Raw genomic sequence first — 27,651 nt, 5'->3', positions numbered from 1 at the left:
ATCTTAACTGCTATTATTAGCTGTTATCGTTATTATGAATAATAGTCCAAAGTTACATTCTTGTAGGCAGGAGGACTTATCCACTGTTTTAGTTTCCTATTGCTATTGTGAAAATTACCACAAACTCAGTGGCATAAAACGACACAAATTTACTATCTTCTAGTCTAGAGGGTGGCAGTGAGTCCAAAGTGGGTCTAACTGAGCTAGAGTCAAGGTGTTGGCAGAGGTGTGTTCCTTCTGGAGGCTCTGGGTGAGACTCCACTTCCTGGTCTTTTCCGGCTTCTAGAGGCCACCTGCATCCCTTGGCTCCTGGCCCCTTTTGCCACCAAAAACATCACTCCAACCTCTGCCTCCATTGTCACATCTGCTGTCTGCCTCTGCCCCTCCTGCCTCCCTCTCATAAGGACTCTTGTGTGAAGGCCTCTTTTGCGGCCCACCTGAGTAACCAGAGCTGTTTCCCCATCTCGAGAGCCTCAGTGTAATCACATCTGCAAAATCCCTTTTGTCATGTAAGGTAACATATTCATAGGTTCTGAGATTAGGATACCGATGTATTTGGTGGAGTGCTATTTATTATTCCGTCTACGACATCCAGAAAGATTGGGGTCTTGCCTACATTTAGGAATATTAGTTAGAGAGCCTCCAGTCTCCCTCAGGGATGGTCTAAATGTTAGGAACTGCCCTTTCTTGGTGTTTTATATCGGTTGGGTTTCTCTTGCCTCCTGTGTGATAACTTTCTGGAGTTTGGGTTGTTGGGTAGCCTTGGCTTTTATTTGAACGTTTTTTTGAACGTCTTTATTTTTGAGAGAGAGAGAGAGAGAGAGACAGAGTGCAAATGGGGGAGGGACAGCGAGAGAGGGAGACACAGAATCTGAAGCAGACTCCAGGCTCTGAGCTGTCAACAGAGAGCCAGACATGGGGCTTGAACTCATGAAGGTGAGATCATGACCTGAGCTGAAGTCAGACACTTAATCGACTGAGCCACCCAGACACCTCCCCTCCCTTGGCTTTTAATCAATCCTGGTAGGGTCCTTGGGCACAGTGCCACTTTGGGGACTGGTTTAGCCCCTTCTCGGGGGCCTGTGAAATCACTGAGACCTCAGTAAAAAGATTTACTGGTTCCCCAGTGGGAAAATGATTAAAATATTAAAGAATGAGTGAAATGTCTACAGAGCGTCACAGTGCATTTGTGTTTGCTGCGTAACAAAGCACCCCAGAATTTAGTGGGTCAAAACGGTAGCCGTTTTATTTGCTCATGGTTCTGTGCTATATGCTCCTTTTGCTGGTCTTGCCTGGGGTCACTCGTGACTGCAGCCATCTGCCGCCTCCACTGGGCTGCAGGGTCCGAGATGGTCTCGCTCATGAGCATAGGGGTTGGTGCTGGCTGTCGGCTGGACTTCTTCCTCCACTTGGTCTTTTATTCTCAAGGAGCTGGCTTGGGCTTCGTTACATGGTGGTCTCAGGACAACAAGAGGATGAAGAACAGGAGGTTGCAAGGAAGGCCTCTTGAGAAGTTGTGTGCTGACTCCTTCTAGGGTCAAAGCAGGTCTCGAGGCCCACCAGATACAAGGCGTGGAGAACGAGGTCCACCCCTTCGTGGGATGGGCTGCCAAGAATTGGTGGCTGCTTTGCCTCCGAGTCAGTTTGAGTAAAATGACGAAAGGACACACTGTAAAGAATGGCATTATGTGTGAAAGCAGCTCGCAGGCTGGATTCGCTCGCTTGTTACAACTTTCTGTGAATGTGTAGGGTCCAGAAGTCCGCCCGTTGTAAATCAGATGTGACTCACGGTCGAATTATCTGGAAAGCAACTCCTGGTTGTCTTACACTTGCAATTACTTGGTTGTTGGTCTACACAGCTCGTGTTTCCATGATTGACGAACGGGGAAAGGATGTTGGTGCGTGAAAGTTGTGTTGGCTCACTGACCGTTTTTCCCAGCGTGTTTGTGTTTCGATAGATGGGGATGGGCTTTCTCATGAAGGAAGAGAAATAGGACAGGAATTTAAAAAAATGCTAAAAGTCTACAGGTGCACCTTCCTTTAGTGCAAGTTGTGGCTGTTTTAGTATCTTTCGGCCCCCACCCCCCTCAGGCTGAAGGGAGAAGCTGAGAGGGCCAGGGAAGGGACTGGAAGGCATTGCGTTGTGAGAACGCAGTGTATACAGGTGACACCTTGGGTAGGGTTTTTGATTGGGGTGAGAATGGTCTCTGTAGGAAGTGAGCGACCCTGGGCCACCTGGGTGGCTCAGTCGGTTAAGCACCTGACTTTGACTCAGTCATGATCTCGCGGTTCGTGGGTTCGAGCCCCGCGGCGGGCTCTGTGCTGACAGCTCGCAGCCTGGGGTCTGCTTTGGATTCTGTGTCTCCCTCTCTCTCTGCCCCTCGCCTGCTCACACTTCGTCTCTCTCTGTCTCTCAAAACATAAATGTTAAAAAAAATTTAAAAAAAAAGAAAAAAAAGAAGTGAGTGACCCTGAGGCCCATCATCTCAAAGGAGAAGCACCAGTCAACGACTGGCCCACTGGGGCTTTGGGTCCAGGGGCTGGTGCGGCTTACTCTGCTAGGGTATTGCTAGAGCCATGACTATTTTGGGAAAGCCTCAAGTGACAAGGTCCTGTAAGTCTTGAGCGACCTGCGCCACCCCGTCTTTCCCATGAATCCTATTATTTTTAGTGTGTGATTTTGCAGAAGGTGAAGATTTCCGGGAAAACACGCCACATTGTGGCAGAAACGCTTGTGTGTCTGTTTGCTGCAGGAAGAGTGCCTGCTTAAAATTATCTGCCCCAGGGGCTCCTGGGTGGCTCAGTCAGTTAAGCATCTGACTCGTGATTTCAGCTCAGGCCACTATCTCCTTGTGGGATCGAGCCCCGTGTGGGGCTCTATGCAGAAAGCACGGGGCCTACTTGGGATTCTTACTCTTTTTTTTTTTTTCTCTCTGCCCCTCCTCTACTCATGCTTTCTTTCTCTTAAAATAAATAAATAAATAAAAGTAAAAAAATATATATATTTGCCCTGTTACAGAGCGGGGCCTCAAATGGTTCGGCCCACTGGAAGAGGTCCCTCTCGTATCTGCACCTCGTTTTGGAGTATACTAGCTGGACTTTTGTGACTGTTTTGCTTTTCAGATGTTTGGTATGCTTTTCGAGCAGTTTTGCTGACTGTGTTCCCTTTTTGCCGTCAGGACCCAGAGGCTCTGGGAAGGTAGTGAGTTCTGTCGGGTGGAACCACTGAGCACCCTGACATCTCAGCGGGAAGTGGGTTTTGCCTGTGTCAGTTGTTCCCCATAAACTGGCACTAAAGGGATCCTCCTTGTTGCCTTCTGTGTTTCGTAAATAAGACCCCGTGGGGGCGCCTGGGGGGCTCGGTCGGTTGAGTGGCCGACTTCGGCGCAGGTCACGATTTCACGGTTCGCGGGTTCGAGCCCCGCGTCGGGCTCTGTGCTGTCAGGGCAGAGCCTGCTTTGGATCCCCTCCCTCCCACTCTCTCTGCACCTCTCCCGCTCATGCTCCCTTTGTCTGTCAAAAGTAAACAAACATAAAAACAAAAAGGCCCTGCGGTCTTGTGGGTTTCCCTGTGACCAGGCACAGATTCCCGGTTCCGGCGTGGGACACGGATGATGTATTTGCCAGTGCTCGGGTCTGCGGCCTCGGAGGCCACGGGCCGGCCTCTCTGTTTGTCCCCAGGTTTCCATGGGCTAAAGGCTAAATTCCTCTGGTCACTTCCTTCCCTTATTTTCCTTTTCTCCTTGTCCCTGAGGGGCCGTCTCTGCCGGTTGGGATAAGAAACTGTTTACAGGCACAAACGTCAGAAGTCCTGTTCCCAAAGTGGAGATAGAAGTTGTTGAGGAAACAGAGCCCGTAGGTGGCATTGACAGCCAAGTGGGAGCTGGTCGGCCACATGTCGGGGCTGGGCCTGCCCTCTCGCTTTACAGATGGGGAAACTGAGGTCAGGGAGGGCTGAGGAGACTGCTCCCAGATACTGGGCAAGGCCAGCGTAAGACTCCAGGTCGGCTGGCTCCCTCTGCAAACTTCCCAACTGAACCCAGGGTCCTCTCAGAATCCTTCTTAACCCGTCAGTCCAGCCAGCCCCTCCCAATCGGAGACAGCACGAGTCTACACCGCTTTGCCATCCGTAACTTAAAGACTTGTCCCTCCCTGCAGGAGTTACATTTCAGTGTTTGAAGAGGTAACGTTTAAGGTAGAGGACTAAAGTGTGCCGTCCGAGTGCCCTGAGTGAGGGTCCTGAACGGTCGGTCGAGCCCCAGGCGCCGCCTTCTCTGTTCCCTTGCATAGTTCCTGCACCGACACTGGTGGTTGCCTATTTTTTGTGCCAGTGTTCAGTGGGGCTTTTAGTTTCAGGTAACTGCACGTTTTCTAGTTAGGGGAAGCCAAAAGGAGATTTTGTAGAGGATCCCAGGATGGCTCCTGGAACTCCCTCCGTGCCGGCTCTAGGAGGGAAAGCACCGGGAGCTTGGGGTTCTGCCCCTGCCCCACCCCGATCTCTTCTGCTTTACTCTGCTTGTGGCCTGTCTTTCCCTCCCCGCAGGCCCACTTTATGGGTGCCCCAGTCTTTCTCGCTCCAGTCCAGATTCCCAGGGGAGGCCCCTAGGTCCAGGCATGATTATGACCTGTTCCTGGAACTGTTACCCCGGGCCAGGGGCTGGGGTCACTTGCTGGGAGAGGGGAGGAGCTGGGGGGAGCACTGTCCTGTGGTCAGGGAGTAATTGCCTCTTACAGACAATTATGGTGTTAGTAACTGAGTAAGTCATCCACAGTAGGTGGTTCCTAGGTGAGGGCTGTGCATGCAGAGGGTAGATGAACGGCCTATGGGAAACTTTCTCATTTTTAATAGCAACAGATAACCGATGAGGTCCTATTTTCCTTTCTTTTATGAATCAAATATAATAGCAGATAATAGGTTTAATAAAAAACATTTCAGGGGCGCACGGGTGGCTCAGGTAGTTACACGTCTGACTTTGGCTCAGGTCATGATCTTGTGGGTTTGTGGTTCGTGGGGCTTGTGGGTTTGAGCCCCGCATTGGGCTCTGCACTGACCGTGTGGAACCTGCGTGGGATTCTCTCTCTCCCTGTCTCTCTGCCCCTGTCCATTTGCTCTCTCTCTCTGTCTCAAAATAACTAAATAACTTAAAAAATACTTAAAAAAAGTTTCGGTGTCTGTCCTTGGCAAAATAACTTCATAATGCTGTGTTAGGCAATTTGGGAGGGAGGTTTACTGGTTGGTAAGTTGAGGCACCGTGGAACAAGGGATTGGTAGAGATGTGAGGGGGTGCTCTGTACCTTTGGGTCTTTATCAGCCATCACTGTGGCCTCGTGATCAGAGACAGAAATGGGTGCGAGTAGAGGCTTTCAGCATTCTGTGAGCCAATGCTTTCAGCATTCTGAAAGCCAACTCTCTCCTAGAAAGTGGCAGTGACCTCAATAGCACGCAGTGACCTAGTGGCAGAATAGGGTCATGCTGTCCCTTAGAGCAAACTAAAACTCTGCTTGTCTGGGCTGGGATACTGGGGATGGGGGGAGGCTGAGGATATGGCTACTGGGGTGGCAGTACCTAGCCTGTGCATGACGGTGGCAGGGGTACCCGGGGAAAGGTTTGGGAAGCAGGGGGTGGTCTGACCTAGGGCACCAGGCTTCTAGGGGCCAGTCATAAGGAGGACAGCGGTCAGAGGTGCTGTAGACCCAGCGGAGACCTGATACTGCTGGAGCCTTGCCGGGTCCTGTTAGATTCATCTCGGGAGAGGCTGCTGTGTGTGTGTGTGTGTGTGTGTGTGTGTGTGTGTACGTACATATGCACGTATAAGTATTCATGTATGCATATGCATGGAGAGAGAGGGAGTAACAGAGGTGGAGAGCAAGGGAGACAGAGACAGGGGAAGATAAAGACTAAGAGGTGTTAGAAGCTTCTGGTAGGTCTTCTCTTGGGGTTCATATGGTTCATTCAGACATGAACCCACAAGAATCTGGCTGGTCAGAGACACTGATTCTGCCCTAATGCTGTACTCCTGGGGTCTTCCTGAACGTTTGCTTTTGAAATTCCAAAGCACCACATGCTGGGGGACGGAGCCTGGGCTACTTTGGAAGGAAGAGAAGCCAGCAGGATGGGATTTATCGCAGAGCAGTAGGAATGCACTGTGGCCCACTTGTTATTTGTATCTATACCTCGTGCATTGAATGCATATTCATATGGCAACGCAGACTTCCTCACTGAGTTATGTAATGGACATGTCTTCCTGTAGAGTAAGGCCTCGTGAGAATACAGACGCGCTGAAGAATGCAGCTGGGGTCCTGTTAAAATTGCTCCTCGAAAATCTTACTGTGGGGGTTGGGGGGCAGGGACAGTTTCTAATGAAAAATAGCAATGAGATTGCAATCAACTCCAAAGCAAACACAGAAGCCTGAAATACGATGATGGCGGCAGAAGGATGGCCCCCCGCTCATCCTGTGCCTCACTGAGGAGCAGTCTGGGATTTCCCGTCCCCAGACCTTCACCTCCTTCTGCCCGAAGAGCTCCTCCCTCACGCAGCTCCCCAGCCCCAGCTTACAACCGGTGTCCCTCTCAGAATTGGCAAATTGGTTTCCATTTGTGACTATGCTTACAACTCAAGGTGACCCTCCCTGCCCGCTTCCCCCAAACCCTCAGGGCTCAGAACCCACAGGGGGCCGTGTGGTCATCTCCTGGACACTGCCAGCTCCAGGCTTATGCTCAGATTTGGCAACTGAACACCGGGACTCTGACCAGATGTAAATGATTAAAGCCTCGGGCCGTGCTGGTTGGAAAGGTCGGAGCCCAGCGGTACAGCCAGGTCATCAGAGGCCAGGGTGAGGCCTGGGAGCCAAACAGAGAACGCCCCCTTCCCCCCCCCCCCCCGACCCTGCAAGATTCCTGCCTCAGCACCAGGATGGCCCACTTCAGGCAGGGGACGTTTGGGGACATTGGGCGGTGTTGAGTATTGAAGCCAGAGGTGACCCTCATTAAGTGTAGCTCCACTCCCAGGCCTGGAAGAGGCCAAGGGCAAGGCAGTTCAAGACCCCCATTCCAGGCCAGGTCCCTGTGCTTCCGTCTGGGGGTCTGCGTAGAACTGCAGGTGAGTTTAGGTCCGGGTTCCAGTCTCAGCTCTGCGGAGGCATTGGGCAGCCTTGGAAATGTCCCTGAGCTTCTGTTTCCTCCTCTGTGGGATGGAGCTGAGAATAAAGCCTACCCCATGGGGCTGCTGGAGAGATTTGCCAGGGGGAGAGCTGGCCCCCCCCACCGGAGGTGGGAGCCCGGTGATCACGGGGAGCTGGTGGAGGTTGGGGTTCTGGTGTAGGAAAGACAGGAGCAGGCAGGGGCCTCCAGCAGGACCCCCGGGGGGGGGTGTATGCAAAAAGTGATGCCTGCAAGCCAGCCCCACACTCTGCTCACCCCACCCCGCCCAACCCTCTCCTCTGTCCCCAGCTCCTGTCCTGGGCAGGTACTGAGTGAACGAGAGGTAACTTTGTTTCTCGTGACAAGATCATCACATGTCCATCAAGGAAAATGTAATCCAAGGGAGCGCCTTGGTGGCTCAGTCGGTTAAGCGTCCGACTTCGGCTCGGGTCATGATCTCACGGTCTGTGAGTTCGAGCCCCGCGTCGGGCTCTGTGCTGACGGCTCGGAGCCTGGAGCCTGCTTCCGATTCTGTGTCTCCCTCTCTCTCTGCCCCTCCCCCGTTCATGCTCTGTCTCTCTCTGTCTCAAAAATAAATAAACATTAAAAGAAAAAAAAAAGAAAAAAAAAAGGAAAATGTAATCCAAGGGAAGAAAAGAGGAAACCACGTCCAGAGTCAGCCCCATTAACCCCCTTGGTGCTCAGACTTCCAGAACTGCCAGGCATAGCAAGACAAAGCTGGTAGATGGGCCTTCATGGAACCTAGTACCATGAGGCAGTGGGTAGTGTCCTCCCTTTATGAACAAGGACACAGAGTCTCCAAAGTTTATGGTCCTTGGTTAAGGAGTGGGAGGGAGAGAGTGGTGGGCCTGCTGGTTTCTGAGCCCAAAGTGTGGGTTCTTCAAAAATTTTTGTTCTGGATAGTTTCTGTCATGCTCCCTCACATCCCTCGCCCCCACCCCCAAGATGCCTCGCTTCCTCATGCAGCAAACACCTGGCAGCAGGATGAGCCGGGCGGCCCCCCTTGTGGGCTCCGTGCAGGCATGGCGAGGTGCTGGACGGTAACCCTCACTCTCTCCTCCTAGAGTCCTGACTCGCTTGGCCGAGGCGCTCTTAGCCACGACTGGCCCCACATAGCTAGACTAGATTCTGGATAAAGGTGACCCGGGACCCAGATATTGGTGTGGGGTCAGGGGCCCCCAGGTGGACATAGGCCTGGCCCCTTCTCCTTTGCAGGTGCCTGGGCGGGGGACAGGGGAAGAGGCTCACTGGGTGCAGGGCCCCTGTCCCATCTGGAAGCCACACTGGTGTCAGGAACCCTCATTACAGCTGCCTCTGTGGTCTTCCCCAGGGGCCCACGGGTCCCTTCTCCCAGGAGCCCCTTGGCTTCCTTCCAGAAAGTTCAGCACAAGTGCCACAGGCCCTGCAGGGGTGAGGCTGCTGCTTGCTGGCGGCCTGGAGGAGCAGGGGAGGGGCGGTCTGGGCTGTGCCAGTGGCAGGCTGGGGGCCTGTGGACAAACGTTTGCTCATCCGTTTCAATACCTGGCCTATGACTGAAAGGAATGAGAGATTCCACATAAAAGTCCGGTCTTTGCCCCTCTGGATGGGGGGTTCCCGGTTTGCAGCATCTATCGCTCCACGACTCTGCTTTGACTTTTCTTTTCTCATCCCCCCTGGTCCCAGAGCAGAGTTAGGGGAAATTCTTGTACCCACATCGCAGTAAAAGCGGGCCTGGAAGGAAACCCTTTCTCCTTTGTGCCGCCTTCCTGACCCCCCTAGCAGGGGTCTTTGGTGACCTCAAGGAGCAGGGCTCTGGAGTCCTCAGACTCGGGTTCCAATTAGCTTTGTCTCCTGCCAGCGGCAAGAGAGGTTTGCTCTCAGCCACGCCTCAGTTCCTGTAAAGCCGGGCACCGGTGCAGGGTGGTGTGGGATTAAGGGAAGCGGTACCTGCAAAGTCGTTCTTGGGACAGGACACCCGGAGCCGTCCTTGTTTGCTCCTTAGTGTTGTGATTGGTGGTGCAATCGCCAATACCGTGTGAAGCTTTGGACTGGTAAGTGCACAGCTTTACATGCATGTGCACCATGTGTGTGGAGGCTGAAGGATGCCCTCCAGGGATGTGCGTGTCCCGCTTTCCCGCAACACTCACCGCATGTTACCTTGCGGGGCAGGTGTGATTCAATCCAGGGTCCCGAGGAGAGGAGGTTATCCTGGATTATCTGGGTGGGCCCAGTGTAATCCCAAGGGTCCTTAAAAGTGAAAGAGGGAGGCCGGAGGGTCAGACACAGAAATTGGAAGATGCTTTGCTCTGGGCTTTGAAGACAGAGGAAGGGGACACAAGGCAAAGAATGCAGATGTCCTCGAGAGGCTGGCAAAGGCAAGGAGATGGCTTTTTTTCTGGAGCCTCCAGGACCTTGATTTTAGCCCAGTGAGACCCATTTCAGACTTGAGACCTCCAGAACTCTCTGGTTTTCGGTCACAATGTTAATAAAGATGTATTACAGCAGCCATAGAAAACATACACCCAACAATAAACCCAACAATGTGAATGAACCATAGAAAATGAACCATCCACAATGTGAATAAACCATAGAAAACTCTCTGGTTTTCGGTCACTAGGTTAATCAAGATTTATCACAGCAGCCATAGGAAGGTGAGACACTGTGTAACCACCCCACCAGACAGGATACAGGATATTTTCATCCCTCTAGCACATTCCCTTGTGCCTTGTCTCAGGCAGTCTCTACCCACCCGGTGAGGAACCATTGTTCTGACATCTTTCACTTTAGGTGTACTTAAAAAAATTTTTTTTAAATGTTTATTTATTTTGGAGAGAGAGACAGAGCATGAGGGGGGAAGGGTAGAGAGAGAGAGAGAGGGAGAGAGAGAGAGAGAGAGGGAGACACAGAATCCGAAGCAGGCTCCAGGCTCTGAGCTGTCAGCATAGAGCCCGACGCGGGCTTGAACCCATCAACTGTGAGATCATGACCCGAGCCGAAGTCAGACGCTCAACTGACTGAGCCACCCAGGCGCCCCTCACTTTAGATGTACTTGTTCTTGAACTTCATGTGAATGGAATCCTCCTTCATGTCCAGGGTTTTTATCCAAAATCGTGCTTTTGAGGTTCATTCACATTGTTGGGTGTGTTGATACTTTGTTCCCTTTTTATTGCTGAGTACTCTCATCGTATGGCTGCAGCACACTTGGTTCACCCATCCTCCCTTGATGGATGTTTGCATTGTTTCCAGTTTTTGAAGATTATGGAAAATAAAACTGCTGTGAACATTCTGGAACAGATCTTTTTGTGGGCACATATCCGCACTCACTTCTCTTGAGTAGAATCCTCGTCACGGATTTGCCGGGTCCCAGGGCAGGGATGCATTCAGCTTGGGTGGAGATTCTGGGGCTGGACACACAGCATGAGTTAGCCTGGCCAGCCTCGGGGAGGGGAGGCTGACGGTCACCCTGCTGGCCCGCAGTGATTTCTGGGGTGCATACGTGATGCTGTGGACACGGGAAGGGGCTTAGTGGCCCTCAGGTAGAGATTCGGGTGGAAAACCTCAGCCAGCACGTGTGTGTTCTGGGTCTTGAAACAGCAGGCAAGCCTGTGCTTCTTGAGCACCTGCTCTGTCTCCAGCTCAGTGCTGGAACTTTTTTCTAGGTCTTCCCTTGTAGTCTTCACACAGCCCTATGAGGGGGGAATAGTCATTACCCGCTTTGCAGCCGTGGAAACTGAGGCCCCGGACAGCTGTGTCTGTGGCAGAGCTGGTGAAGGTGGAACCAGGTGTCTTCCCAGGCCCGGCCGACGTCAGGTGTTGGATCGCATCCCCAACCCCAGAAGGGTAGCCCAGGGCTGGGCCTGGTTGGAGAGCAGCCACGAGAGTCAGCTCTTCCCGTGGCAAGGACAGCAGGGGCAGAGTGGGGCAAGGGCAGCGGGGCCTTTTCTCCCTGCAGACGGGTGCGTGAGCCAGGCCTGCAGGATGGCAGATGGCTTCCCAGATGTCCAACAACAGTCCAGCTGGTGCAGGGGGTTATGGGGACAGTAATGATTGTGCAGCAGTGGGGAGGGGCTGATGGAGGCATCTGATGGGTTAACAAGCTAGATCTGATATGTAGGGCAATAGAGAGCCACAGTCGGTGCTTGAGGCTTGGAGTAAACCTGATGAAATTGGTGGATAGACTTGATCCAGGGGAACAGCCTGGAGGCAGAGGGCAGGGCCCTCTGGGAAGCCCTCCACACCTCTCTGCCTTTGCTCACGCTGTTCCCTTTGCCTGGTATTCTCTCCCTATCTTGTGCGCTCAGCAAACTTGACCTTGAAGATGCCAGTCAAGCATCACCACCCTGGGGCTGCCTCCCCTACCCCAATCCCCGTGTGGCACTTTACCACGGTGTCTAATAAAGAGTGAAAAATGGAATTTTACAGTTTTATTAATTACAATTTTTAAATTGAAATCATTCACCCTGTTTTGGCCTGATAACTTGTAGTTGGAGTCTCATGAATTAAATACCCGTATGATGGATGTCCCCTAGACAAGATCAACGGCAGCCCGATGGGGATGGGGCAGAGGACGGCATGGGCACGCACACACAGGCCTTGAGGGGGGAAGGGGACTGTTTCACGTGGGCCCTAGTTGATGAACTTCCCAGGTAATGCTGAAGTGATTGTGCTGTGGAGTAGTTTCATTGCACGTCTATCCCACACTTGGTTCAGCCATTCTCCTACTGATGGACGTGTGGATTGTTTCCAGTTTGGGGCGATGATGAAAAATACTACTGTGAACTTTCTGGAACAGATCTTGTCGTGGGCTCGTATGGGCACTCACTTCTGGGTCCCAGGACAGGGATGTGTTCAGCTTGGGTAGAAATTCCCCACCGCGTATTTAGCTTCTGGAAGTCTTCTTGTTCGCTAACCCAGAATGCCCTCAGAGTTGGGTCCACATCATTAAGACCTTCTGGACTATGTCTGTGGGGAGAGAGAGAGGCAGGGAGATGAGGGCGAGGAGAACAGACCTGTGCCGGTGTCCCTCTCACGGGCTCCCACTTCTCCCAGTTTGAGGCATTCCTGTGGGCTCCTCCTGGAGGTCGCCCCCCAGAGGGCAGGTCACTGCCCTGCTCTCAGACATTCCCAGCTCAGTGGGGGTGTGCCTGTGGGGAGTCAGGCTGGTCACTCTGTGTCTGGAGCATTCTGCTCTGCAGAGGAGATGGCTGTTGATTAATTGAGTTCCAGAAGGAGCTGTTAAAGATAACAATGCAGTCAGAGAGACTGCCCATGCACAGGGTTGGGCTTAATGAAGCAGGCAGGCCCGCATCCTGGGAGGCACAGGCCTGTGGGACAACAGTAATAAAAAGCCACAGACAGACCACCTGGGCTTATGGATGCCCTGGAAGTCCTTCCTAAGCCCCAGCTTGGGCAGTTGGTCATCTGTGGTTGGTGGTGTGTGTGTGTGTGTGTGTGTGTGTGTGTGTGTGTGAACGCGTGCAAAGTCCCATTCCCATTCCGTGGACCTTGGTTCTTGCCTCCCAGGCACTGCAGCGGCTAGACCAGGGGTCCTGGAGGCCGAGTGCCCTCAAGCCCACTCGTGCTCATACAACATGCATGCCCCAGGGTGTGTGGGCAGCTAGGACCATCTGTGTGGCCTCACTGTGGCCCCTAAGCACAGAACGTGCATTATTTCCTGGGGATTCATGTCGTATGTTCATGTATTCTATAAAGTACTTTATGTAGTATATTAAGGCTCCGCCCACCTCATCAAAGCCGCTTGGTGTTAGGCGGGCCATGAGATGCTTTGGGAGACACCTTGGGTCCTGTGGCTTGGGGCTTCCCCCCTGCTCTGTGGAGTAGCCTGAGGAAGTAAACCTCATTCCCCGGAAAGTACCTTTACGTGGCCTCTCTATTCCTTGGGAAAAGATTCTGAGCACATCTGGTCCTTGGGGAATTATTCATTGGTTTTCTTTCTTTGTTTTTTTCCTGCCTTTACCACCCTGGAAGTAGGTACTCTATTTTAAATCCTTGCAAGAGTAGTTTCTCTTGAAATCTTGCCATGCCTGCTTAGCTTTGCAAAGTCTCAAGTTAATCAATATCTTAACCCAGTTCACTAATTCTTTCTTTGTAAGAATGTCAATCCGTCATTGAAGGTTTTGTATTAAAAAAAAAAAAAAAAGTAAGAATGAGGGATTCGAAACTTAAAAAGTCTTTAAAAGTCTCTGAAAGGATTTTCTCTCCTGCCTGCTAACATGGCAGTGTTTGCCCACCGTGTGGAATGTTCTGTGTCCAGATGCCAGGGCCACCCGTGCTGAGAGGGTATTTGGTTCCTGAGGGTGTCCAGCATCCAGGGAGGCTCCCTCCCATGTGTCACCCCCTTGGAAGCCCCCGTCCAGGCTGCAGTGGATGGTCCATACTTGGCCTCCCCAGGTGCTCTTTGGAGCCCCTTGTGGCATTTGCCTTCTCTTTTTCTTTATCTTCTGGAAGCAGCCATTTCTCAGGCAGGCTCCTGAACACCTGCCAGCCCCAGGACCCTGGCTCAGTGGCAGTGGTACATACAAGTCATTACACAGAAGAATGTTCTAATGCTGATGCAGCTTGCCCTCCCGACAAGATGGGGCAGTGACTCCTGCAGAGGGCTGGTTACGGCTGCAGAGTATTGGGCGTCTTCTGGCATTTATTCCAGAATGCCTTGAAACTGCCTGTCTGTGGGGGGAAGCACTGCCAGGTCCTGTGTCTGCAGCCCTCCGTCAGAAAGGAGCTTGGCATTCAGCTCTGGCCAGCCGGCAGCTACAGAGCATCTAGGGGAAAAGTGAAAATACAGCTGGTGACTGGGGTACCGTCCCTGCTCTGTGCCTCTGTTCACATGTTGCCAGAGCTCAGGGTGCCTGGGGACAGGCCAGAGCCAGCTGCTGGCCCCGGCCTGCTCGGAGAGTCCGAGACTGGCAGCCAGCTTTGCCACTGGACAAATTCCGAGAGAATTGCCCTAAACTGCCCGGCAGAGAGGTTGGCGGCTGCCCAGGGTTGGAGGGAGGGCGGGAGGGAGCGGCGGCCAGGGTGGGTGGGAGTGACTGATGTCTGCTTCCAGGGAGGAAGGCTGCGCTCCTGAGTACAGGCGGGACAGGGGACAATTTTCCTTACAGAGTGCTTTCCACCAGCTCTTTGATTTTTTTTTTTGAGATTCACATCATACAAAAATGAACCTGTCATAAAGTTCACCATTTTAAAGTATACAGTTCAGTGGCTGTTAGTATATCCCCACGGTTGTGCAACTGTCGCCTCTGTCAAATCCCGGAGTGTTTTCATTGCCCCGAAAAGAAACTCATGCCCATTTGCAGTCCCCCCTCATTTCTACTCCCTCCACGGCTCTCAGTGTTCGCGGTGCCGTGCCCCTAGCTGCCCAGGGCACAGACTCTGGCCAATCACAGAGTCCTGGAACCTCATCGAGGCTGGAATGTCATGGAGGGAAGGATCTCGGGCATTGGAGACAGGCACTTACTGCTGTGTGCTTTCAGGAAGATGCTTAACCTCTCTGTGCCATGGTTTCCTCGGCCGTTAAATGGGGTTAACAACAACCTGTTTTCTACCTCACTGGGTTGTTTGTGGGGATAAAATGAGACACTGTATAAATAACAATAGTCACATTTGTTAAAACCTTTGCCTGCATTGTTCCCATTTAATCCTCATTAATCCTGAGAGGTAAGGGTTATTATTATCCTATTTAATACAGAAGGAAAACCAAGCCACGGAGGAGGTTGGTAACTTGTTTAAGGTTGCACAGCTATGCATCGGTTTTTAGCTGCAAGGCATGAAAGACCTGCCTTTATCTTGTCTCCAGAAAAAAGGAAATTAATTATGACTCAGGATGGAAAGTCCAGAAGTCCAGCAAGCTCCAAGGCAGGCTGATTTGGCAGCTCATGGACCCCCTCAAGAACGGATGGGGGTTATTTTGGTGGTGGTGGCAAGATGGTGCCCACGGGTGTTGGTTTTTTGTTTCTACATGCCCATGACTCTTCTCCTGGGCACTGTCTTTAGAGTAAGAATTTTTTTTCCCAGAGCCCCCCCCCCCCCCCAGCTGACGTTCCTTCGTGTTCCATGAGCCAAAACTATGGGTCACAAACCCATTTCCACTTCTGTCATTGGCAAGGGGAAGAGGTTTGCCATGATTGACTTAGATTACTCAGGATCGACCCTGGGGCTGGGGAAAGGTCCCCCTTCCTCCACCCCCTGGCTAGTCATGTAGAATTGGGGGTTAGTTAAGAAGAGAGAAATGGATTTTGGGTGGACACAGCTGGATCCACCAAGACCAGTAAGTAACTGAGCTGGCATTTAGACCAGTCCCCCCCCTGTACTTAACCACACTGCAACACAGCTTCTTAGCTCCTGATGGATAGTGAGGGCATGCATGAATCTATACAGTCTATTCCTACGTGCTCCCAGTTTTTTGACCCTTTGTTATTCTTCTGCTAGTAAGTGGTTCTTGACCTTAGCTTGAACCCCTCTCGTGATGGGGAACTCAGTACCTTAGGAGGTATTTCCTTTCTTGTTTGACTATTAAGTACTTTTATGGTACTTTGAGATGAATTAGTAAAAGATCTGCTCTGGGTGTGAAAATTGGAAAAAGCCCTTCATTTCATGGCTTGGGATGGCACCTTTGTGGTAAGAACATGGCACCCCTACCTACGGATGGGTGCAGCCCTGCTTGGGAGACATCCCTCCCCCAAGGCAGGTGCCTTTGTGCAGCGTGCAAACTGTCTCTTCTATTAAGGCACTCTTCAGAGGGGTCTGTAATGTATGAGCATAAGCCTCAGCTCTCAGGGCGCTGGCAGAGCATGGGAAGTTTGTGCTCAGGTTCCCCAGCCTGGGGCGCACATGCACTAAGGGCAGCCCTTCCTGCCTGAAGATGGACAAAGGTTCAGCTGAAGAGGTGGGGGGGAGAGCCAGCTGTCTGTCTCCCTGCACCCTCACCTCCTGGTCTCCCCCCTCCCTTCCCCCTCCCCAGGCACAGATGGTGAATGCTTAGGAGGGGAGATATTCCACTCGGTGTGAGACCAACGGGCCAGAATGGCACTGCCTCTGTCTTTCCCTTTGGTGCAGTCGGCACCCCTGTGCTGTGGCCTCTGCAGACTGAGCTGTCCCAAGGCTGTTCATGATAGAACTTGGGGAAGTCTAATCCGGGGTCTTCCGGGGGCCCAGGCACGTGGAATCTTTTCCTTGGGGTGGGAGAGCTTCTTCATTTACCTGTTCAGTTTTGAAATGTGCTTCATCGTGGAGAACAGGAAAACTCGCAGCGAATTCCCTGATGGGAGTGGGGCATGTGGCTTCCCAGACTCTCCCCCATCCTTCTGAAAGTGCCCCTGGGGGGAGCAGATGGGCTGAGCAATGAAGCCGGGGCCAGACAGTCTCTCACCCGTGGCAGCACCAGCACTGTTTCCCATCACTAAGAGGTTTCCTGAAGCTTCCATGTGCCGAGCGTCTGTCCGGTGGGTCTTTTTATCCTTGATTAACAAGCCTGGAGAGACACCACTGAAAGCAAAAGTGTTCGCTGACTTTGTGCGTTGCGTATGTGGGCGCTCGCCTGTCCCCTGGTGGAGGCACATGGCTCGTTACTCAACAGCAATTGGACCTGTTTGATGATGATGATGATGATGGTAGTGATAATAAATAACATCTATAATTTATTGAATGCTTGCCATGCACCGGGGCTTATGGGGATTATTTCATTTCGTCCTTGTAGCGACCCTATAAAATATATCGCCATCATTATGAACCCCCCACCCCCCAGTTTCCAGAGAAAACTGAGGCTCTTGAGAAATTAAGTAGCTCACCTAACATCGTGCATTTGGGAGTGGCCATACTAGGATTTGAACTCAAGCTTTCCTGACCCTGAGCTTGTACGTTTAACTTCCGCATTGTCAGCAGCCCCTCCCACGCCTTGATCTTTGGATTGGAAGAATAACGGCTTTCAAAAATGGAGAGCACTGTCGGGCCTCAGAGCCCAAGGAAGCATGAGCCCCACAGTCTTCTGAGCCTGGAGACGGAGCTCGCCAGCTAGGGCTCGGAAGTGCCCTGTGATCGTGACCTCCTGACCTCCCCCTCACTGTCTGCTCACCGGTGAAATGGGGATTTATGTTAACATCTCCCTTGTAGCTTCACCTGTCGTGAGCAGTGACACCTGTCGCAGACCTGATATCGGGCGTAGTGCAGGCAGGCAGGGTAAGAGCTGGAGAGCTCTGTCGAGCTGCGTGGCATCCTGACAGTGTGGGCTCCTTAGCGTTCTGGGCCTTACTTTTCTCATCCACGGAATGGGAATAATGACAGTGCCTCACAGCCCCCACTCGCACAGCAGGGTTTCATGAGCTACACCTATAAAGCTCTTAGCTTGGCATGAAATTCACATTCCATGAGTAACGTGATGGCTTTCCTGATAGGTTTCTGGGTCTGTTCATTTCTAATCATTTCAAATGAATAATATGAGTTTGAACAAACTCATACAAGAGCCTAGAGTCGAAACTGTACGTGCACGTATGACCCCATTAAGGAATTCAGCAGATGGCAAGTGGGGGCTGTTATTTCAGAGCGTTTCTCCTGAATTATGTCCTTTGTTTATCGAAACGTAGTGATAGAGGCCCTGAGGAGCCCCACTTCACGGAGGGAGAAGGTGTGTCCAGAGGGAGGTGAACGTACATGCCTCTGCATTCTCCAGCCGCCCGCTTACCCATATTCTGTATCACCCTCGGGAGTCATTCATGTCCCTTACAAATGCTCTCCTGTGAACAACAGAGCCAACTCTGGCTTTGCTGTTCCTGTTCCTAAGCTGTCTTGGTTCTGAGGAGACATGCCCCTTGGCCCCGCAGCCCAGGCTGGTGATGTGTCTGTTCCCTCTACTTGGTCTTTTTTGTTGTTGTTCGTTTGAATGATCCAATAAAGGTTCACGCGTTGCAGGGTCTGGAGTTACTATGTCTCTTAAGCATCTCTTAAGCTATGGGGGGTCAGTCTCTGGGGCTGATCAGGTTGATGTGAAACTCATTAGAAATGCAAGTTCTCAGCTGTCCCAGACCTGTCAGAGTGGAAACTTTGGGGTGGGGGGTCGGGCCGGCCATCTGTTTGACAAGCATTCTTGGTGATTCTGATGCACAAGTCTGAGATGCTTTGATCTATAGGTTTCCCCTCTTTTCCTGTATGTTGTCCTTGTAATTCGCTTCTTGGAGAAACCTGGCACTTGTCCCGTAGCAGTCCGGGTTTTGTCAGTTGGTCCCCAGGTTCCGATGAACAAGTTCCTTTCTCCTCCTGGCTGAGAACGCTAGGAAGACTCTCCTCCCTCAAACAGAGGGGGCTGACTTTTGGAGGATACTGCAGAATGAGGGTGTTCCTCTGGGCACAGTATGGAGGCAGGACCAAGCACAGATAATCCAGGCTCTGTGACAAGGTTTGATATGGCTGGGAAGGGGGTGGGGCGATGGAAGGAGGAGAGGCCACAGAGGGAGGTGGGGTAGACTTCCAAGGGCCCGGTGCTGGCAGTGTGCTAGACTTCCATCTTGTGGAGTCTGGGAATCGAAGAACCTGACAGTGGTGAGTTCTATGGGCAGACCTCAGTTTGACCGGATGGCTCTGCCTGTAGGGGAGCATGACTTTGAAGGGGCAGACCTGGAGCAGGGAGTCTGAGAGATGCTGGGCGGGAGCCCTGGTGAGTGTCAGCAGGATCTGGACCAAGGTTGTGGTTGCAGAGGAGGAAGGGAATGTGAAAGATGCTAAGAATCTCTCACAGGAATGACTCAGCTTGGGAATGCAGTAAGACAGGAGGCAGGAGTCTAGGAAACCTATCTGGAAACGATGGTGGTTCCAATGACCAAAGGGAACGTCTGAGGAGAGAGGCAGGTCCGGGTGCTTTGAGAGCTGATTCCACATTGTTGGAAGTAACTCAACACATGTATTATTAATATTATGACTTGGGGAGGGGGGGTCAATGCCTCAGTTGGAAAAGACCTCTGTATCCCTCCAAATCTGTGGATAGTAACTGAGTCCACTTATGGGCATACATATAAACATCCATCCACGGGTATAAACATACCCTTCCATCCACCCATCCATCTATCCATCTAACTACCCATCCTTTTATACCTCCATATATCCATCCATCCACCCAACTGTTCATCTATCTAGCCATCCACCCACCCATTTCTCCATCCATCCATCCATCCATCCATACATACATACATACATTCCCCTACCTATGTATCCATCCATCCATCCATCCATCCATCCATCCATCCATCCACCCAACTGTTCATCTATCTAGCCATCCACCCACCCATTTCTCCATCCATCCATCCATCCATACATACATACATACATACATTCCCCTACCTATGTATCCACCCATCCATCCATCCATCCATCCACCCACCCATCCACCCATCTACCCATCCATCTATCCACCTACTCAACATATTGAGTGCCTGTGACATGTAAAGAACTGCAGAATCAGAGATGAATTGAAACATGGCCCTGCTCAGATGAGCCCAAGGTCTGTGGAACTGAAGCCAGGTGAGCAGAAATATTTTAATACCATGTAGGGGGTGATCTGACGGAGCCCCTCCAAATGTCAGGTTCCAGGGGTCAGGGCTGTGAGGTTGCTGGATATAGTTCATGAAAGTTAATAGGAAGACCTGTTGGTCTAGGAACCATTTCCTCACCTCCCCCGGTGGTGACCTAGATGCATATGTGCATGTGAACCATCCTGCTCATGGTCTGGGGTCGCAGGGACTTGGGGGGCTCACTGCCTCTGGGGAAATCCAGTTCCTCCAGTTCTCTCTCATTGGGGCACCTCATCTCCTAAACCATCCCAAGGGGTAGATAATTGGAGGATGTGCCCAGTGTCAGGATGGGCCTGGTGTAGCCTGCTTCTCTCGGCTGTGCCCGGTGTTGTGGTTTCTGCCACTGTAAATACTCATTTCCATAATTATTATTTAGTGTTTGGAGAGCAGCTATTTTACACTCAGTGTTCTTTGTAGCCAGGAGGGTCTCCCAGTTCATGCCAATAAAATTTCCATTTACTCTGGACATCAACCATGGTGATTAAAAAAGAAACCCCATAAATTATTTACTGAAATGGAAGTTCAGCTTACAGTAATAATGCATTAGTTCAGCTAGCCATGGAGCCTGTTATAGGGTAATAAATTTTTTTTTATTTTCCTTCTTAAAAGATTTTTTTCCGTCACCTACCCATGACCTTGAGCTGATCAATTTTCAAAGATGACAGTGCGGGGAAGGCATATAAGGAGAGAGAGAAAGGGAGAGCTTTTTACAAATAGCCTGGTTTTAGGCAATTGTCAGCAAATACCTGTTATCTCACAGCTAGGAGGGGAAAGAAATGAAAATATTTATTGCATTTTGTAAATTGTAAGGACTAGACCTTAAAAATCCTCTTGAAACTGACATTCATTTGATAGATATACGAATCTGAAAACTAGAAAGAAGGTCTATTTGGAAAAGCTGGGGAGTCACCATTGTTGAGGCCACCTGTCATTTCACATATGAGCCTACAGCCTTATAGAATAAAGTCAGCCCTAGGGTTCTGTCTTTTTTTTTTTTTTTTTTACTGTTGTATTTATGGAGCAGCATTGATTTTATGTATCTCAGAAAGTCTACAATTCTGCTCACGGCCATTTGCTGACTAATGTCTCCAGCAGGGAAAAACGACAAGCAAGTTCATGAATTATGGCTGGCTTTGACATTTTCTTATCCAGACTATTTTTTATTTTAAGAACATCTGCTTTGATTAAAGCCATTAGAGCCAGGAGCAAATAAAAACGTGTCTGAATTTTACATGTCTGGCATTTTATAGGAGGAACCCCGATGAAATCTGTGACTTAATTCTCACACCCTTAAGGCAAGTGATTAGTATTAACCTAGTAAATTCGATTAGTTTCTCTTCCACTGTCTGGTTTGGGGTTCTAGGAAAATCCTGTGGCAGGAGACTTGTGGGTTGAGCCATACTTTTACTTATTTATAGCCTCTACTTTGCTGCAAAGATATTTTCATTTCTTTATCTATACCTCTTTGCCATAAACATTATCTTAAAAGTGACTTGGTTGAAGAATGTGTTGGGAGATGAGTCCCAGGTTGAGTGAACCTAGAAACACCCTTATCAACTTATTTTTGTATTCACACAAACTAAAAAAAAAAATTGCATAGCAAATACACAAGACAGAAGTGACATTAAATTGTTTGAAACTAATAGCAAAGGAAACCCGGCAATGTCTCTTGCTCTGCTGGAAAGCTTCAGGGTCTCTTCGCCCTCAGCTTACCATAGGTCTGTGGCTGATTGTCTGCATTCTTGCAGTATTCAGTGTTTCGCTGATTCTGTGATGTGAAGTCATCAAATCCCTCTGTGTTAGCGCATCTCAGGGTGACTTAGTGCTTGGAATAGAAGATACTGCGAGTGTCTATTTAATGTAGCTGCAACGGTGGAGTGTGTCTTTAATGTCTCAGGTCCCTCAGCTCTGCCCTTGATGACACTTCCTGGTGGAGTAGTCTTCTTTAATCTCTGGTTTGCCAGTTTCTTCTCCCTGCCTCCACAGATGGGTGTCAATTCTGTTTCCATCAGCTGCCTTTCTGTCCCCCAAGGCTGAACTCTGAAAATCTCCATTTATCTCTGCCTTGCTTTTCTGTTCCTAATGGGCTCAAGGCCTTCTGTGTGTACCGTGCTGGACTATTATGTAGGTGGGCATATTCACGGGGCAGGTGTTATTGTTGTGGCTTTATGGAGAAGCACAGACAGGTCCATAATTAGTGATGGTTGGCGTTTCCTGCTGTGGATTATGGCCTATGTATAAGCAGTAGCCAGGACGCTCAGCAGGTGCCTTGTGCATATAGATATTCCATATATCAACTTTTATCTCAGATCTGTCACATACCCATAGATCAATAATATTCCATTGGGGCACCTGGGTGGCTCAGTCGGTTGTGCATCCGACTTCGGCTCAGGTCACGATCTCACGGCTCGCGAGTTCAAGCCCCGCGTCTGGTTCTGTCCTGACAGCTCGGAGCCTGGAGCCTGCTTCAGATTCTGTGTCCTCCCCCCTCTCTGCCCCTCCCCCACTCATGCTCTGTCTTTCTCTGCCTCTCAAAGATCAAGAAATGTAATAAAAAAATTAAAAAAAAAATAATATTCCATTGACCCCATTCTGTTTATTCCTAATTACTTACCCATTGAACAAGAGCTGTCCAGCTTGGTTAAGATCATTAACACGCTGGAAACTCCCCATACCCCTCAGGACCTGCAGTAGGCTTTTCCATATTCTTTTCCCCCACGAATTTTTGAGCACCACTTGGACATCCTAAAAAATAAGACAGTAATGTCACTGCAGGCTTTGCGTACTCCTGTGCTGGATTGGTACACCTTAACTGGTGAATAATCTTTGGTTTGGGTTGTGCAAAGCTATAGATGTGGGCTTGCATGATATGGATGCATCTATAAAAATGTTACTTCTCCATGCCTTCTATGCAAATCAGGTTTACATCATCACATGGTACAGCTGCGATTTCATTTCTGATGGAGAAAGTCCATGAAATTCAATTGCCCTGAGGCCCGGCTGAGTAACCTGCAAGGAACTGGGTGGGGGAGGGACAGGGAGAACCAAAAAAAATCCTTGTGTCTTGTCCTCACGTATCCTGGAGTCCTCTGGGGGCCCAAGGCATGTGTTCAACGTGTGGCCCAACACATGCTCTTTTGCAAGTCAGTGGGACAGGCGCTGGGAAGAGCTGAGTGATGGGATAATTAGAACCAAGCAGACAGCGGGGTGGATGGTTTGTCTGTAGATAATAGCTTGTTTGCTAATTGCCAACACCAGATTTACTGGGCAATTAGACATTTGGTATCTTCTAAGACCTTCTGTGCAAATGTGGACACATGGCCGCGGGCTTTGCAGGTAGCAGGTGGAGAGAAGGTGGCTCCCAGTGCTGGATGGCATCTCTGTAGGCTGCCCAAGGGGCCGTGGGCAGGGCAGACTTCTCGCCGACAGGCGGAAAGGCCCATCTGGCTGGGCTCCCTGGCGCAGAGGCAGGATTCCCCCCTGTTTTATGGAAGGGGCTGCCCTTGGCCGGGAGATTAGCAAAGCAGGTGGACTTTCGCAGGCTGGGCCAGGAGCCTGGCTTATGTCTCCCTTCTCTTTTCAAGAGCACCAACCCATGGGTGCTAACAGGAATCCGAAATTGCTTTCTAAGATGAGCAAGTTGCGTGTTTTTTTTTTTTTTTTTTTTTAATGAGAACATGTTTATTGTGATAAAGTATATATAACATAAAATTTGCCATTTCAACATTTTTTAAGCGTACCCATCAAGGGAATTAATTGCATCCACAGTGTTGTGCAACCTCCATCGCCACTATTTTCAAACCTTGCTCATCAGTCAAAACAGAAACTCTGCGCTCCCCATTCTTTCCTCCCCCCCACCCCCAACCCCTGGTAACTTCTGATCTACTGTTTGTCTCTATGAACTTGCCTGCTCTAGATATTTCATACAAGTAGAATTACACAATATTTGTCCTCTTGCGTCCAGCGTATTTTACCCGGCGTAGTGTTTTCTTGGTCCATCCGTGTTACAACGTGTACAAGAATTTCATTCCTTTTTACAGCTGCATAATATTTCATGGCATGGCCGTGTCACATTTTGTTGACTCATCTGTTCATGGGTACTTGGCTTGTTTCCACTTCCTGGCGACTGTGAATAACATCACAGTGAACATGCACATGCCAGCTTGAATCCCTGTTTTCAGATCTTTGGGGTAGGCACCTAGGAGTAGGATTGCCGTGTCATACGGTAATTCCTATATTTGACTTTCTGAGGATCCGCTACGCTGTTTTCCGGAGCAGCTGTACCATTTTGCACTCCCAGGTAGCTACAAGGGCCCCAGTTTCTTGCCAGCATTTGTTATTCCTTTCTTTTCTTTTTCTTTTTTTTATAGCAGCCATCTTGGTGGGCGTGAAGCCGTTAGCGCATGGTGGTTTGCATTCGCGTGTCTCCACGAACCGGTGATGCGAAACGTCGTTTCACGCGCTTCTTGACCATTTGTCTTCTTTGGAGGGATGGCTGGTGAAGCCCTTTCGCCCACCAGCTCTTTCGGCCTCTGTCCTTACTGGCTTCTGCACGTGTCTCCCAGGGGTTGGAATTGGAGGCTCCTCAGGAGGAGGGGGACCGTATGCCTGCAGCGAGCGGAGGTGGCTGTGCAGATCTGAAGCCTCACATTCACTCTTGCCTGATTCGTTTCATTCCCTCAGCCCGTTTGGCACCTGCTGTAGTGATGCTATTTGAGCTCTCACCAAGTGGGAAAAAAACAAAAATCAGTGAGTGTGTGGGATTAACCCAAGTGACTTGGCAGCAGAAGCAGATGGAACCACGCCTGTCCTCCCGTAGAAGCATCTAGGCTCTGTCAGACACCTCACACCCTCTGGGTTTCCTTGACCACAAGTATTGTTTTAGCCAAGTACCCATTTTTTTTTCCTGCCGGGTATCAGGCTGTGTGCTGCTAGATGGGGAGTATTCGCAGAGCACCCCAGATAACACCTGGCATTGGAAGGCGCTCAGGGTCGGCCGTTGTCACCAGGGTGGGAGCCTACCGTCCCTGCTCCGCTGCTGGCCCTGTGGGTCCTCGGTGGCGGGCAGGGAGAGCAGTGTGGGGCTTCCAGCGGGGACAGTGTGACTTCTCCCTGGGTGCTCATTCCTGGGGGAGAGCCACTGGGCTCTCGCAAGGTGTCAGGACAAACGTCAGCACCGGAATAATTGCGAGAGGAGCAGGGCAATCAACAAAATGACGTTCGTCTGCTTTGCTCTGGGCTCTTCTCTGGTTTGACCTTATGGGGCCCCACGTGCAGGGTCTAGGTATGCTGATCCACCTGTCATTCTGCTGTGGTTTTTCTTTTTTCTTTTTTAATTTGTTAATGTTTATTCATTTTTGAGAGACAGAGACAGAGCGTGAGCAGGCGAGGGGCAGAGAGAGAGGGAGACACAGAAGCTGAAGCAGGCTCCAGGCTCCGAGCTGTCAGCCCAGAGCCCGACGCGGGGCTCAAACTCATGAACCGCGGGATCATGACCTGAGCCGAAGTCGGCTGCTTAACCGACTGAGCCCCCCGGGCGCCCCCGTGGTTTTTCTTATTGAATGTCAAAGACCTTCAGTATCCCCGAAGAGAGATGAGTTCCCCATGTGGTGATGCGGCCTCATGCTGGAGGGAGGGAGGAGGGGACGTGTCCACCAAGCAAGGAAGTTCCTTCCGGAAGCTGCAGTCCTGTCCTATTGTGCCTATAAGGGGGCTTGTTGGTCTGTGGGGTTGGGTAGGGAACCTGAGGGTTGTGGATACTCTTTCAAAAAACATGGTACACAGAAGTTTGCACAGGTGGCTGCAGGTTTGGCCTGTCATAGTGCCTGGCTTAGGAACCAGCTCTTTAGGGGGCGCAAGCCTGGAGCTGAGGCCACGTGGGGATTGGGCAGCATCTCTGCTAAGTGGGGGTTGGGGGTGGCACGCAGTGAGAGGCCTGGTGGCCACTGGGAGAAGAAGAACGTTTCATCTGGCCAAGTTTTAAATACTGCATACGAGGGGGTGCCAGAACAGACACTCTACGTTCATGGCCGGGTTCAGCCTTGCCTACGACGTCCGCTGGCTTTCTGGGGGCAGTAGCATCTGCAGCAGCAAAGCCAGGCAGCTCGCTTCTGCCCCCTGGGTCAGCCCGTGCCACTTCTAAGTACATTTGTCTTTCCTTTCAGAAACAGCCCCCACGTCTGCATATTCATCTCCGGCCCGGAGTCTGGGGGACACGGGAATAACGCCATTGTCCCCTTCCCATATTGTGGTAAGAAATGCGTATGTATGTGTGGGGATATGTGCTGATTATCTTTGCTTTCTGGATGCGTCCTCACGAGACAGGCTGCTGGGCAGCCCCTCACATTCATGGGTGGAGATTATATTGTCCTGGTACCAGCCTCGGGAGCCCACCCAGCCCCTTCCCCACCCTGGGCCTGGAAAGGCTTAGTATGACTGGTGCTTCTGGAGCTCTTGGCCTGGGTAGGTAGCAGGCAGGGCGGGAGCAACCCTTTAAAGATCGAGGGCCCAGAGGTGGTGAGGCGTCCTTCTGGAAGGGAGCAGCCGCATCTGGCCGGTGCTCCAGTGAAATGCAGTTGCTACAGTTCACTGCCGTGTCCACACGCGTGTGGCTGGGCTTGCTTCTCGCACAGCCGGCCCCAGAGAGAAGACCTGAACAGCGAGGGGGCTGGAGACGGGCATTTGCTCCCACCTGACCCCTCACTGAAAAGATGGATATTGTGAGGCAGCTCTTCAAGGGGCCCACACGTAGCCGACCAGAGAAAAGTACCAGGGGAGGGGTGGCTTCCTGGGTACCAGCCTGTCCTGATTTTCCTGGAACCATCTGCGTTTTACCTTATTCAGCGTCCTGGAACTCCCTCGGTCCTGGGGGACCCGGGAAGCTGGCCACCTATGGCTGGGCCGTCGTATGGCAGGTTTGCAAACTCTGCACCCTGAGGGCTCCTGTAAGAGCTCAGGGTCACCTTGGGGTGTGTGGGGATGGGGGTCAGTGGGGAGAGGCCAGAGGGGCAGAGGGGTGGGGATCTCATCCCCTTCTCTAAACAATACACTTCAAACCCCAAATGTATTGGTTTCTAATGTGGAGCTCTGTGGACATATAAAAAAGTCTACATGCTCAAAAAAAAAAAAAAAATGGTTTGGAAAGCTAGAGTGGCCTGACCCGCTTGCTTAATGTTGAGGAACGTCTCTGGTCCCCGAGGGGACAGGACTTGCCAGGATCACATGGAGAGGGGCCCTGGCATGCAAAGCCTTATTCCCACTCACAACACACCTGAGCAGATGGAGTGCTCGCCTGGGTGTGCCCAGGCCACAGCTGGCAGAGAATATTCTGGGCGGGCAGCGTCTGGAGGTCTGCACAGGAACTCGGGGAGGGCAGTGAGGGGAAGATTGTGTCAGTCAAGGAACCCCTGGGCTTCCGGACTGGATGGCGAAACTTCCATAATTTGTCATGGTCATAAGCAGTCGATAAAGGGGGTGGGGGCAAGCTCTAGGCGAGTGACTTCACCCTGTCAGCTTGGCCCTCCACTCAGGGACAGCTCCATTCCTCCCTGAACTACCCGGGTGGGGGGCTGAGGCTGGCCTGCCTTCTCCATAGGGCTCACCGTGCGGCACACTTGAGCCAGAATTCTGTCTGTAGTGGGGGGCACAGCTGGGCACGACCCCTCCCCCCCCCAACCCCGGCGTATCCTCCTGAAAGCCAGGCTGGGCCACCGCCACTCCCCACCCCCACACCTTAACTTGGTGTATCTGCAGAATGACGCTGACCCGAATGTCTCAGAGCAGCAGACCTTTCTCGTGGTGGTGGCCGTTGACTTTGGAACCACATCCAGTGGCTATGCCTACAGCTTCACCAAGGAGCCAGAATGTATCCACGTGATGAGGTGAGTGCTGTGGTATGGGTGGGGAGGGCCAAGTGCAGGCACCGGTCAGTGC

The 27,651-nt window shown here is 51.2% G+C and overlaps 1 protein-coding gene across 2 annotated transcripts in view; it reads left to right on the top strand.

The window, feature by feature from the left end:
• HSPA12A (heat shock protein family A (Hsp70) member 12A) overlaps positions 1-27,651 on the top strand; it is a 165,099-nt gene that overhangs the window by 104,119 nt on the left and 33,329 nt on the right. For both annotated transcript variants that reach the window (XM_019459561.2, XM_019459562.2), the window contains 2 exons: positions 25,884-25,969; positions 27,472-27,599. In XM_019459561.2, coding sequence (XP_019315106.1) covers positions 25,884-25,969; positions 27,472-27,599 — 214 coding nt within the window. The remainder of the gene's footprint in view (positions 1-25,883; positions 25,970-27,471; positions 27,600-27,651) is intronic.

The sequence above is a fragment of the Panthera pardus genome, unplaced genomic scaffold (genome assembly GCF_024362965.1).
Source record: "Panthera pardus isolate Hobbes unplaced genomic scaffold, ASM2436296v1 HiC_scaffold_22, whole genome shotgun sequence".
NCBI classification, from domain to species: domain Eukaryota; kingdom Metazoa; phylum Chordata; class Mammalia; order Carnivora; family Felidae; genus Panthera; species Panthera pardus.
This window is presented reverse-complemented; position numbering and strand designations above follow the sequence as displayed.